General features: G+C 40.4%; 1 protein-coding gene across 1 annotated transcript in view; it reads right to left on the bottom strand.

Moving 5' to 3' along the window:
* The window catches only part of DAAM2 (dishevelled associated activator of morphogenesis 2), a 114,071-nt gene that overhangs the window by 14,623 nt on the left and 86,442 nt on the right, over positions 1-13,006 (bottom strand). The window contains 5 exon segments of the mRNA XM_062489228.1: positions 367-474; positions 2,269-2,437; positions 3,185-3,273; positions 3,979-4,085; positions 5,609-5,693. Coding sequence (XP_062345212.1) covers positions 367-474; positions 2,269-2,437; positions 3,185-3,273; positions 3,979-4,085; positions 5,609-5,693 — 558 coding nt within the window.

Here is a 13,006-nt window from a genome sequence, read left to right as displayed (position 1 = left end):
TGCAGGAGTTTGAACAATTTTCCTGAAAAAGATTTACTGTAGCCTCTGTGCCTAATTGACCCTATCTTAGAAAAAAACCCCTGCAATTACACAGGAAAAAAATAGCAAACTCAGATGAACAGCTATAGAACATGGTGAGCGAATTACAAACAACAGCTAGCCTAGTTAGAATGTCTGATTCAGAAATAAAGTAAATACAGGCATATCTGAGTAAAGCCATCGATTCAGTTATCTACAACAAAGGCATTACAAATGTAAGGCTGGCCATGGGTTTAGAAGGCAGAAATGAAAAAGAAAAATATGATAACAAAGTTTACAAAAATTGCCGGGAACTCCAGCTCTGAGAATTAATAGCACTGGACTTACTTGACTTTTGCTGCTTCTGGAAGATGCTGCAACTCAGATTGGATATCTAGGATATCTGGGTAATTCTTTTCAAAGATCATAATTAAGTAGTGCAAGAGTGTAATGTTCCTAAAGAAAACAAAATAAAAACAGAAGGTAGAAATGAGAAGGAAGGTGGTGATGAGAAGGAAAGGATGGTGAAAGGATTGTGACAAATCAGTGAAAAATACTTGGGTAGGAAATGTGCTTGTTTGAACAAAATAAAGAATACATCAGCAGTTAACACTGTGCTACTGAAAGAAAATTACAAAAGATTGAAATGGATTAGTCCTTTATGAACCATCCTTCCTAAAACCTCAAGCAATATACTGTACCTAATTTATTCTGGGAACACCAGCATGCTTCCATCCATCTGTGTAGATGTTGTAATAGAAAAGAAAATTGCATAACACAGTATAATATTTGTCACCAGATACTTCACAGAATAAACAACTAGTAGTACTAAAGGGACATTAACATTTAAGGGAGAAGCAAGATGTCCTCAGAGGCAATGTGAGGGAGAAAAACCCCAAAAGCTGACTAAGAAGAGAAAAAAGTTCCTGAAGATTGGAAAATCTGCAAAGAAAACTACTGCAGTTATGAAACAGCTGAGCTTACATGTAGTGGTCAGGCTCACAAAACCAATGGCAGCCCAAGCAGGAGCAGATAGAATTGAGATGTAAGAGGGATGCAGGAGAAGGTTTAAGGAAATTTGTGAAGCAAACAAGGAATTCTGCATGTAAAAAGAACAGACACTACTATGTAACTGCTACTTTAGGTGGGTGTTATGTGGTGAACTGACAGGGAAGATAGCAGATGGCCACTGCTTCACACAGACTGGAGCCTGGGAGCTAGGAACTGGTGAGAGAACAGAATCTGCACAAGACATTAAATACATGGAAAAATCAAGCCAAGCTACATTAAGGCAAAAAATAGTTCAACATCAGCTATACAAGTGTTAGCTTTGAAATACAGAAAAGGACATTTTGGTAGTCAGAACAGTACTCTGTTAGTTCAAACTCAGTTAGGTACAGATGAATTTCTTATGATATTTTACTGCCATAATTCATTCTGTCACAGCCTTAAGTAATTTAACCACAACCATGGTCTCAGCAGATCTTAAAATTCAAGGAAGGTGCAAGTTAGTAAGAAATTGCACAAGAGATCTCCAAGGAAAACATTAGTGCTGCTGGAGTGCAAATGTCATATTCTCTGCCCAGTCTCAACTGGATTAATTTCCTGAACCAGTATGGGGATATGGGGCAAAACAGAGTGACTATAAAGACCTGCAGTCCATGTCAATGAACAGTAAGTTCCACATTCCCAAACCAGCTGTTTTCCTTATCTGCTCTAGATACAACAAGGATCAGTCTCTCTGACTTAAGCCTTGTTGGTTTCATTAGTGGTTTATATAGAGAAAAAGTTTGTGACAGTCCTGCATCAGAAACATATGCCATGTTTCACAGTAGACATAAAACTATACGCAGATTTTTTTTTTGTGTGTGTGTGTGTGTCTTCTTTTTTTTGCAAAACCATGGCCCTAAAACTTAGGTAGAAAGAGCAAATTCCATAGAAATACTCCTTCTCCCCAAACTTACTTCAGTTTCTGTGAAATACATTCTGTCACCTATGCATAAGGTTGCAGAAATGCAATCCAACATAAGATGTGCATTATCCAGAGAAGCAGCAGAATTCAGTTGCTGTGTTAATAGCTGGTCTTAATTGGTGCAGAATCTTTAACAGTGAAAAGCACTATTTAAATGCTAAATAAGACATTATTTTCAATTGTCTACAGAGCAAAAACCAAACAAAAACCCACTTTCACTACTATGCCAAGAGATGCAGCAGCACAGTAACAGACATATTTATAGCCTTTTACCCTACCTGTCTATGCTGGATTTGGTGTCCGCAATTTTGTTCAGGCTGGAGACTTTGAAACCATAAGCACTTCCCCTTTGGCCCTTGTTCATGTAATTCCCAAAGGCAAGAACTACCTCCAAGAGTTGCCTCAAACGCTTGCTTCGGATGAGTTCTTTGGATGCCAGAAGAATGGCTTGAAGAGAGAGAAAGAAGAACAAGTTATTGCACAGTAGCTGTTTTTAACATGCTTGGGCCCATAATTTAAAATACCCTGAATACCACTTGCACAACAAATTCTGCAGCACTGTCTGTGTACTGTCCTTCCTGCTCCCACACACCCCCAGAATGAGGACAACTGGAAGGAAAATGCACTGCATCAAACTTGTAGGAAGCTCGTCTGAACATAGGACCAAGGCTGTTCTGTTTCCTCACACTCTAAAAGCACAGCCAGTGAGAACAGAGGCAAGGCTCGAGTATTTCTGAAAATGCAGAGTAGAGTACACTCACTTCCTCTCTGCAATAACCATGGATGTGGTACAGAAGCTGTACACCCCCCCTGCTTCTCTAGGTTACACATTCCCAGAGTATCAATGTCCTGGAGTATCTGCCCTTTGAAGAGAGAAGGTGCAAGGACTTGAGGGTGAGAAAGAAAGGCTGACCTGCACAGAAAGGCCATGAAAGTTTTTGGCAGCTCAGCACAGCCTGACAGCATGCTGTCATATTTGTCAGGTCATATTTATAGTGTAACAATCATGAAACTAACTTTATGAAGTCAATGGGTGAAAGAGTGTCAGACAGAACTAAGTTAAGATATGACATGTCTTGGGCTCACTGGCTCTACAAACATAGCATGCATGTAAAGCATCTCCTTGAAGACAAGCCTCTCTTGACCTTCCCTGCCCCTCTGCCTAACTCTTAACAAAAGCTTTATTAATCATACCTTCCACTTTTGGTTTTGCTTCTGCCAGCCTCTCTGGAAACTTCTTCTTAAAGAATAATGCTTGCAGCCGCTGCTGATAATGGTCAATCCTGCAGGAAGGGCAGAGGAAAGCCAACACTGACCTGGAACTCTTGAAGCCCAGGGCCAGTATGCTCCCCACATAATCTAATGGTTGGATGCTCAGTCGCATGAAGCCAAGGCATGGGATTATGTACATAGCTCAAACATATAACACTACATAATTAACCTTGTTATGAAAATGGTGGACCTCAAATCACATTTTGCTCTCAACTTAAAACTAGCTGGAAGAATTCCCATTACATTCAAAACATAACAGTCAGTAGAAATGCCAGCTACACCTCAGTTAGCAGAACAAAAATGTTAATCTTCTTCAGGGTTGTAGCAAAGCTGGAACAAGAAATAGGGTCAGAGAATGAGGAGATGAGATAGCTTAACAGAAAAAGGGATCTATATGAAATCCTGACCCCTGGCTACACTACATCTGATACTTGGATCTGCATTCCTTTTTGTGAAGAAATTTAGGCAGAGAAGGCAGATTTCTGCTTGTCATCAGGGCACAGGCCCTTATGCACAGAGAGTGCTTCTTGTCAATAAAGTTTGTGTCATGAACGGAAATATTTGTAACATTCACAGGCTTCTGGCAAACACAGGGTAGAATGCTGGCCCACAATCTTGCACATTCCCCTTCAGTGCCAGATGATCCATTTTCAATAACAATTACAGCTGCTTCCAAGAAGTCCTGCATGCACTCTCCCATAATGTACCAAACAGACCTGCTCATTTCAAAGAGGAAACGATCCGCCCGGGCCATCCGCTCAATTTCGTGTTTGTGCTCCTCCAACAGGTCAGTATCACTCTTTTCAGGAACGAATTTCAGTAGCTACAATGAGAGACACAAACCAAACACTGAGATGTGAGATCCAAGGAAAATGAGGAGACAGAGGGGCACAAACAAACCCTGGTGGAGAAAGAGCCCTCAGATTTCTCTGCTACCACTGGGAAGCATTGCATTGACTCAGCCCTGTGACCATAACTTCAAAAAAGTGCAGCTGTGTCTACAAAACTGACCTCTTCTAAACCTTTGCTTTCTGTTCTGTCTTTATCCTTCACTGACCCCATTAGGATTAATTTTTAATTCTATGGGGAATTTCCCATTTCAAAATCCTAAAGGCCAAGTGCTACTGCAACTAACCCAAGGGGAAGTACAGAGAGAACTTGATTCCCACAGCACTACTTGGAGTTTAGATTGGTGCAAACAAGAGCAGGATGTGTCCCAAGCAGAGTGAAGTACCCATCCTGCCTATGGTAGAGTACACACAAAGCCTCATCTATCTCTCTCGGGTATGCACAACACTTCTGAAACAATAAACAATAGCCAAGCACTTGGATATGTGTCTGACACTGGCTGCTATTCATATGCTGACCTTAAAAGCTCATACTTTGACAGATTTTTGACATATCTGGTGGTAGTTGTGCTTTAGTATGGCTATAAATACTGCTCTGCACACAGCCTCAGCTCACAGCCACAAAAACAGCTCACGAGGCGTATCAAGTTCTCTGCCTTTTACCACTTGTTAATACTTTATTGCATTCTGCAAATAGGTGACATTCAAAGGTGTGGAGCATCAGAAGCTTGAAGTGACTTCTGGAGCATCTGTGGTCATTCAGATAACATGACAAGTAGGCTATAGATTTTCAAAATGGAAACGCTTTTTGTGTATGATTAAACACTGACTGCACAGAAAGAAGGAATCACATCTATTAGACAGTTCATAATTATATTGTTTTGCACACTCCTAAGGAACTTTATCACATGTCTCTTTAGTCAAAGCATCATCTGTCACCTTTTAGAAATGGAAATTGGGCAATGGTGGTGTAATTGTGGGGGTATTTTCCCTCATAAGTTATACAGTCAGCCAGGTGCTAGGGATGGAAGTCCCTGGCTCCCCTACAAATGCTTCTGTGAGATCCCTTCTAGTCCTTGCTCTAACCATTGACGTACATGGCCTGGTTCCTGGCACTTCCTGATGGAAAAGGCAGGTAAAGAAGGGAGATGAAGAAAAAGAAAAGAGAAAAAGAAAACAACAGCAACAAAAAATAATCAGCAGGAAAAAGTAGAGATAGGAAAATTGTTGGAAGAGAGAGGACATAAAAAGAAACCTCATACCCCTGTAATCATGCAAATTTTGCACCAAGAATAGAAACAGTTACATGACAGAGGTATACCCGACAACATTGGGAAAAATACTTCTTTCATGCTCTCAGGTGCAGCTCCACTGACATGACAGGGCCAAGTTCTGATCTGCAGAAAAACTAGCAGTCTAACAGTGCCAGTACATACATCCACATGAAAAAAGCAGTGAAGGAACTGAAAATGTTATATCTGACTTTAATCTTTCTCACCTGCTCAAGCATATCCTTTGCTAGGTCTTCTTGTTCATCCATCTTCAAGATTGCTTGTCTAATTTCTTCATTAGACAGCTTCAACCTTTCAAAAATATCAACATTGTACCATTAGCACAAAATTTAAGTGACTCTAGCAATTCAGAAAGCAGGAAGTCTGAAATGCTGCACTAAACAGGCATGAAACAACCAGAGCAAGCTCTACTGTAAAGTTGCTATTCCAGAATATTCAGTAAGAAGAACAAATCAGTTTTAAAGACTGGGGTTTTATGGATAATATATTTTTATTCTCTTCAGCTAATCAAACACACATCAAAAATCAGATGGTGAATAATAACAATCAAGTCCTCATAGATCAAAAGTGCTTCCAAGTTACCCCATACCAGATGCCTCTCTCATTAAGTAGAGTAAAACCCTTCATGCCCATGTGACTTCTGACAGTGAGCTCATGTAACATGCTGACTTGTGAATATTAAAGCATCTCTCAGAGTAACAAATAATGGGACTGAAAACTCCCTTACTGAGAAGGGGTTTTCTTGCAAGAAAACTGCTTGTGCTAGGTAAATTCACTCTGTCAGCAATGACAGATGACAAAGGAATAGGCAGCATCTGCATATCCATGTTTCATATCCAGTGTGAAACAAGCTCTGAAAACAAGAACTTTTTAATGTTACCTGAGGTACTAAGATTACAGTCTCCTTACCACCTAATCCTGTCAATCTGTGTACAATGAGTAGGAGCCATCAGCCACAACTGAACACAGAATCAATAAAGAAAAGAAATCTCAAGGTCTCCACTCAAAATTCAGGGCAGATTAAGAAGAGTCAAAACTTGTGATTACCAAGGTGTTGCTTGATGGATACCTGAAATGAACTTTGTGGTTCTCAGAGCAGATGTCAACAAAGAAATGCACCAAGCCCAGCCCATGATATTCACTCATTTCCAGAGAGTAGGGAATATTGAAATGAACCATAAAGGAAAAGCTATCCACAAGAAAATCTCAGGTTTGGGACTGAAACAATAGAGTGTAAAAAGAAATATTTGAAGAGCAAAATCTACAGTCTCCATGGACCTTCTACTATCAATATAATTAATTAAGAGTAGAAAGAGAAAATGCAAATATAAATAAGAGACAGGCTGATGCATGAGGCAAAATGTTTTAGTTTTCAGTGCTAAGAAGTTACATGTTGAAATTTCACATTGCCATTGGCATTTGGATAGAACCATATTTTTGGAACTAGGTAAAAGCAAAATAAAAAGCTCTACTTTTACAAACAGGAAATATTACTAAATCTAAGAAACTTAAAATATTTTAATATTGCCCAATATAACCAACAGCTGGAAACTAAAATAAGAATCAACAGACATTAGAGATCTTTTAAGTATACATCTCTGAACTAATTGCTCTTATTGTCATCATGTCATCTTGCCACAAGGAGGAAAAACTGATACTAGCTAAGCAAGATAAAGTACTGAATTTCCAGAAAAGCTTAATAATTGGGGCATGCTCAGATGAGATATAAGAATCAATAGTTTTACCAATGAAAAGGTTGGAAACTTTTTACTTCAGGTCATTAGTTTGACTCTGGATCATAAACCCAAACTTCAGTCCATAAGTTTCTGCATAAAGGTCTACAGCCTCAATCAGAAAATGGAAGAGTTATTTTTGATTTAATAGTGAATTGTAAAGTCCATGGCTATGCAACCCTGAACTGATCAAACACTTTTACCACAGAAGGGCTGAAACTGGCCACTGTGGGCCTGGTCCCTAGGAGACACATACACACATGCCCAAAAAATTCGGCGCCTGAAGTTTTTAAAGTGCTACATTTTGTTGATTATTTTTCCTTTAGGGAGAACCTCTGCATTTTCTAGAATCTGCAGTCTGCAAATTAGACTTGTAACACGGGCACGCAATATGTGAGAGGGAATGAAGTGAAACAGCCCATTAACACCAGGATGGAGGGGGGTTGTTGCTACTTTTTCACAGAGTTTAAAAAGAATGAGGGTATGTCTTCCCATGCAAATAACTCGAGCAATTATTCACTGACCACTCAGTACACAGTGGAAGTACCTCTTCGTGTGTTTGGGGATGCAGTAAACAAGACCAAATAAACAGGTTTCAGGTACACCAACACAACAGTGTTGCATATATTAACACTGATCTTGCTGTTCTGCCCAGAAGGCCAAGGATTCCAAGCTCCTCTGTTTGCTGCCATTCATCAGCACTAAACACTTGAAAACATCTTCTGTTCAAAAATAATTGAGAGCCCCAAGGACAGAGAGTTATACAAACACTTTGATTTCTTGGATGATTCTGTGCCTGCCAGCCATCAGCAGAAAAACATCTGGTTTGAATGGTTTAGCCCACAGTAGAGAAAAGCAGAAAGTTTGCCAGTCCCCTGCTGAGAGGCAGTTTAACTTGGTCACTTAAAGGACTGCAACAGGGTCATGGTGCCTGCAGGTGTGCATTCTAGATTATTACCAATCTAATTACTAGTACAGAAGGATTTACAGCAGAACAATCTTACTTTTCCAAAATGTGTTCATTCTTTTTCTGGGACAGGATGCCTTTCAAAAGCAACAATGACACAAAACACAGATCATCCCACTTAAGAACTGAATAACCAGCCAAAGAATTGTTAATCAAGTGATTCTTCTTGTATTTTCAAAACTCATGCCCAGCCATGCAGCAGATCTTAAAGATGGCCAGCAGTAATGTGAAACAGATGTGCTGCTTTTAAACAGAAACAGGTGAACTGATTAAAGAAGAACCTAAAGCAGATGCGTAAAATCTTTCCATTTAAAACTGAAAAGAGGTATCCCTCAGAGCCTAAAACTCATATGAGAGAGACAGCAACATTAAAGTGGAATTATGGCCCAAAAAATTTACACCACAGAAATTACATTTCGGTATCCGTTGGAAAGCTGCAATGACTTTCTTACATGCTTTGCAGATCCAGGCACTCTTCCTCCAGCTGCTGAAGGTAACTCAGTTTGGAAGAGCATACAATTCAAGCTGTATTCCCTCTGCCTTACACTTCTCAAAATCACATATCCTGGGATCACAACACAGGAAGTAAATGTGACCAGAAGAAAATACAGTGCCCCTTTCCTCAGCTGCAGCACATTCATTCATAGCACAGATACTGCCTGTTTTTGTTCAACAGGAGCCTGACACCAGTCAGATGAGGAAGGATCTTTACTGAGAATAATCCCTCCTTCTTCCCTCACCATACATCTGGTGGCAGTATATGGAAGTCCAACTGCTTGAGTCATCTTCAAGCAATGTTAAAGCTCAATAAGTACCAAATAACTTCTGATATGGTACTTAGCCTGCCTCCCTCTATCCCTCCCCTCTGGCGTCATAAATAATCTCTGTTGACTCTGCAGAGTAATTCATCACTAATCTCCCCAGGACACCTCGACTGATTTAACACCAGCTTCACTTGCAGACATCAAGTGGTTTATTGTTTTGTCCTCTTGGAGAACGCTGGCAGCCTGACTCGGAACATGCCTGGGAGACATGTTGCAGTTTTACATCAACTTCCCTTACAGACATCCAGTGCTCGCTCATTTTTTCTCCTTAAATATACCCATTGATTTAACTCACAGCAACCTCCCCCCTCCATTTCTCCCTCCCATGAATCAAAGCAAAATGCTTGTCACTCATTAACCATCTCCCTCTCCAAGGAAAAAGTGAGTTACTTCATGGGCTTGTTCCTTGGATCTTTCTTAGCTTTTGAGAAGGAAGCATAATTTCCCACTAACAGAGAAATGGAGTTTTGTTGCAGCTATGTTAAGCTCCCATACCACAGGGAGCACAGAACCACTGCTCCTTTTATCTGGAGAAGAGGACAGATTATCATGCATCAAGGACATGTTGTACCTCCTACTGAGCTACGGTGCTCCCAACAGATGCCAATAGTAGTAGCTGTGACAGTGGCAGGCACTGACTGATACTTAGCTATGTCCTAAGGCCAGTTTGTACAGCTCATCCAAATCTTAAATTCTATTGACTGCAGAATTCTCCATCTCCACAAGTCATTTCACACAGGCTACTAGTTAATTAATTCTGGAACCTTGTGACTGTGACACAAGCCTTCTCTAACTCCTGAGCTCTCCTAAGGTTGTACAACTCCCAAGCTGCAGGCTTTTCAATATCTATGTTTTGGGAATACTGATTGTCAGTATCCCATGAAGGCCTCCTCTCAGAAGAAGCATTCAGGATCCAGGCTGGTCTAACTGCACATTCAGCCAGAAGAAAGAAAGATGCAGCCACTCTTTCCACATCCTCTTATCTCAGTTGACCACTCATCTCATTAGTGAAGACAACAGTGCTTTAACTTTTGTGGGACACAGCTGGGACATTTTACCAAGTACATCTTACACCATTATATAAACACGTTGGGAAAAAAAAAAAATCCACCAGTGCCTTTTCAGAACATCACTGTGAAAGTATTCTGGCAAGTATAGAAAGAAACAGGCTTTTCTTTCCTTTTCGCCTTCAGCAAAAGTTCATGAGTAACCAAGCAACTTTTCATTCAAATACTCTCAATTACCTTCCAAGAGGGATCTGGGGGTGACTATCTTTCTAAGCCAAGAAGAGCAAAGCAGGACCAAATATGGGAATCCCTAAATTACCATGAGATATTGATGAGGTAGTGGTTCATCTTTTATTACATCTCTACCTTCAGGTTCCTAGCTGTGATCTCAGACAGGATGGCACTGATTAACGTGTTCAGTTTGCCTTGTAGTATCATACTCAGCATAGCAGGTAAAGGTATTTATTGTGGACCTTTATTTAAACCCAAAAAATCTCTCCAGGAGACCATCAGGCACTGGTTATTGCCCAGTGTTTTTCAGTACAGCACACTGAAGAACACGAATGCTGAGTCAAATCAGCAAGTAGCAACTTTCTGTTTCTGTAGCAAGATATGATCTGTACCCCAGAATATCATACTGCTTCAAAGTTACCTTAGACGAAGGGTGAACACTGAATTGTCACATGGCAGAAAGGTACACAGGGACTGGGGCAGTGCAAAGCCAGTACACGGAGACTGATGTTGGCTGAATAGCTTGTCCGCTTAATGTCTCAACTGAAAGAGTTTAAAAGCACCGAGGAGGTACAGTGATGTGAGAAAAATATTTTTTCATATTCTCATTGGAAATTCTGCCCAAGCCTTTTTTCTTCTCCCTTACTGATGTTTGAATTGACAAAGCCACAAACATTTGGTAAACCTGCCTGCTAGTACCTGTCTACTGTCACATTCACACTTAAAGCTATGATTGTGTAGTCAAGATTCTGCCTTCTGCTACTACTGGTTTTATGACATTTTGCTAGCACCCCTACTGTTTCCAGCCCCTTGAGAAGGTTACTATTGACTCACTGAGCCACAGGAATAACAAACACATCACATTATTCAGAAGGACACTGATATAACTACTTTGCTGGAATTCCTGCAAAAAAATGTGCATGAAGAAGTTCTGTAAGTATACATTCAGCCTTCTTCCAAGCAAGATGTCTCAAAGAACTGAATGTCTCCAGAGCATTTAACAGAGCAAGACAGTAAACAATACATATCTTGGGCAAGTTGTGCAACAACATTTAAAGAAATGGCACTACAAAAACAGAACAGCAAAAATATTATCCATTACTTAAGTAATGGAGGCAGGAAGAAGCCACAGTGGTGAGAAAGGTCAGAGAAATTTCCAGCTGCCAGGTAAAAGCAGGGAAGCATGGGGATCTGGGATGACTCTTCCAGACCACACAAGTCTGACAACAAAACTCCAGCCTGGTGGAAACTGAAGACATCAGGAAATCCATGAGAGATAGCAGATTTCCAGGGTGACAAAAGTAACAGTATGTTTAAAACATCATTTAGAAAGCTAAATTTGAAGCTGGTGTGTGCCTGAATTCACCACAAACAGATAGCCCTATGTCCTGGTTGAACTATGGCCTACTGCAAGTACTGCAAGATAAACTCATCTTACACTTTTTTAAGCCTTTGAAGATGGCCTATGGGGCAGAGGTTCTTTTTAGATCCATCAGACTCTATTAGACAAGGACAATTTAATCCTTTCTCTGCAGGAAAATTGAAAGATGCTACTACTGAGTAGTAGAAAGAGATATCTTTTTATCAAAATAGAGATGAGATCAGGGAGGAAGGTTTATGAATTTGTTGGATGTCAGCAAAAATCAACTTGCAACTCAATTTTCATCTCTTTTCACCTACCATGCAGCAGTCTTTCTGTAAAAGAAAGCAAGAGACATCTATTTCTCACTGTTGCTAGGTTTTGGCTTGTTGGACCATATGAAATATGAGCTCTGCCTGACCCCTTCTAACACAGTGTTAGTAAAACAAAAACATTTGAGGAGGGGAGGGAAAGAAAACCCAACCCATGCAGCTATTTTATTTTAAAGGAAACAACGGTTTAGTGTAAACAAAGGGGGAATAAACTACAGGGATATATGCATAGTAAGAGTCAATTGGAAACAGCTGCTGGCAGATACTGTGGCAACCTGAAATCTGGGGCTGCAGCTCAGGGTTGCACAAACTCCTTTTGTTTGTCACCAGTTTTAAATCCCCCCTCATTGCATGTGTGTGCAAACCCCTATGTACATGTGTGAGGTGTGCTGCAGGAGTAGCAAGTGCATGGCAGCAAGAAGGGATGATTTGGCTGGAGTGTCTCTCCTCCAGGATCTAACCTTCAAGAAGGATGATGTGGGGTAATGAAAAGACTTGCAAAGGGGTTATAAAGCCCTTTCAGCTATTGTCTGCAGCCATTCCTCCCAATTCTTGTCTTTAATATCAGAACCATATAATGACAAACTTCAAAAAAAAGAGGCAGGAATGTAAAGGTGCTATTTTAGATCCCAAAGATTTTTGCTTTTCTGGTTGCATTTAAATGGGAAGTTTGGGGAGGAATACCAATGCTGGGCTAATATTTATACCAAACCTGTATGATATTTCTGATATTCTGGGTGTATTAAATTATCTAAGCCAATGGGATAGCCCTTGGCAGGTGGTGCTTCCAATACCACAGCAGCAAAGTTAACAGAGCACAGTGCAAACTTGCAGGCTCCAAATCTCTATTCTCCATGTTAGTTCTGCTAATAATAAGAGCGGGATATTTCCAAGTGAAGAAGCTGACAGTCACAAAACAGCTTTTCATCTCTGGTTTGGAGTCCAGACTAGCAGCTTAAAGTGCACTTTTCATGGCACACCAGGAGTGAACACATGCCATGTATCTTGAAGTGCAAGGTTTATGCTTCAATGACCTCACTGGTGGAGGCAGCAAAACACAGAAACTGTTGCTTCTCTCTTTCTGCATAGAGAGGATTATTCTCAGGTAAGATTGCACAGACTTGCATAGCAGAGGAGGTGAATGTTGAAA

This window comes from Cinclus cinclus, chromosome 3 (assembly GCF_963662255.1).
Source record: "Cinclus cinclus chromosome 3, bCinCin1.1, whole genome shotgun sequence".
In the NCBI taxonomy this organism is placed as follows: Eukaryota; Metazoa; Chordata; class Aves; order Passeriformes; family Cinclidae; genus Cinclus; species Cinclus cinclus.
The sequence above is the reverse complement of the archived record's forward strand: the minus strand, read 5'-3'. Positions and strand labels throughout refer to the sequence as shown.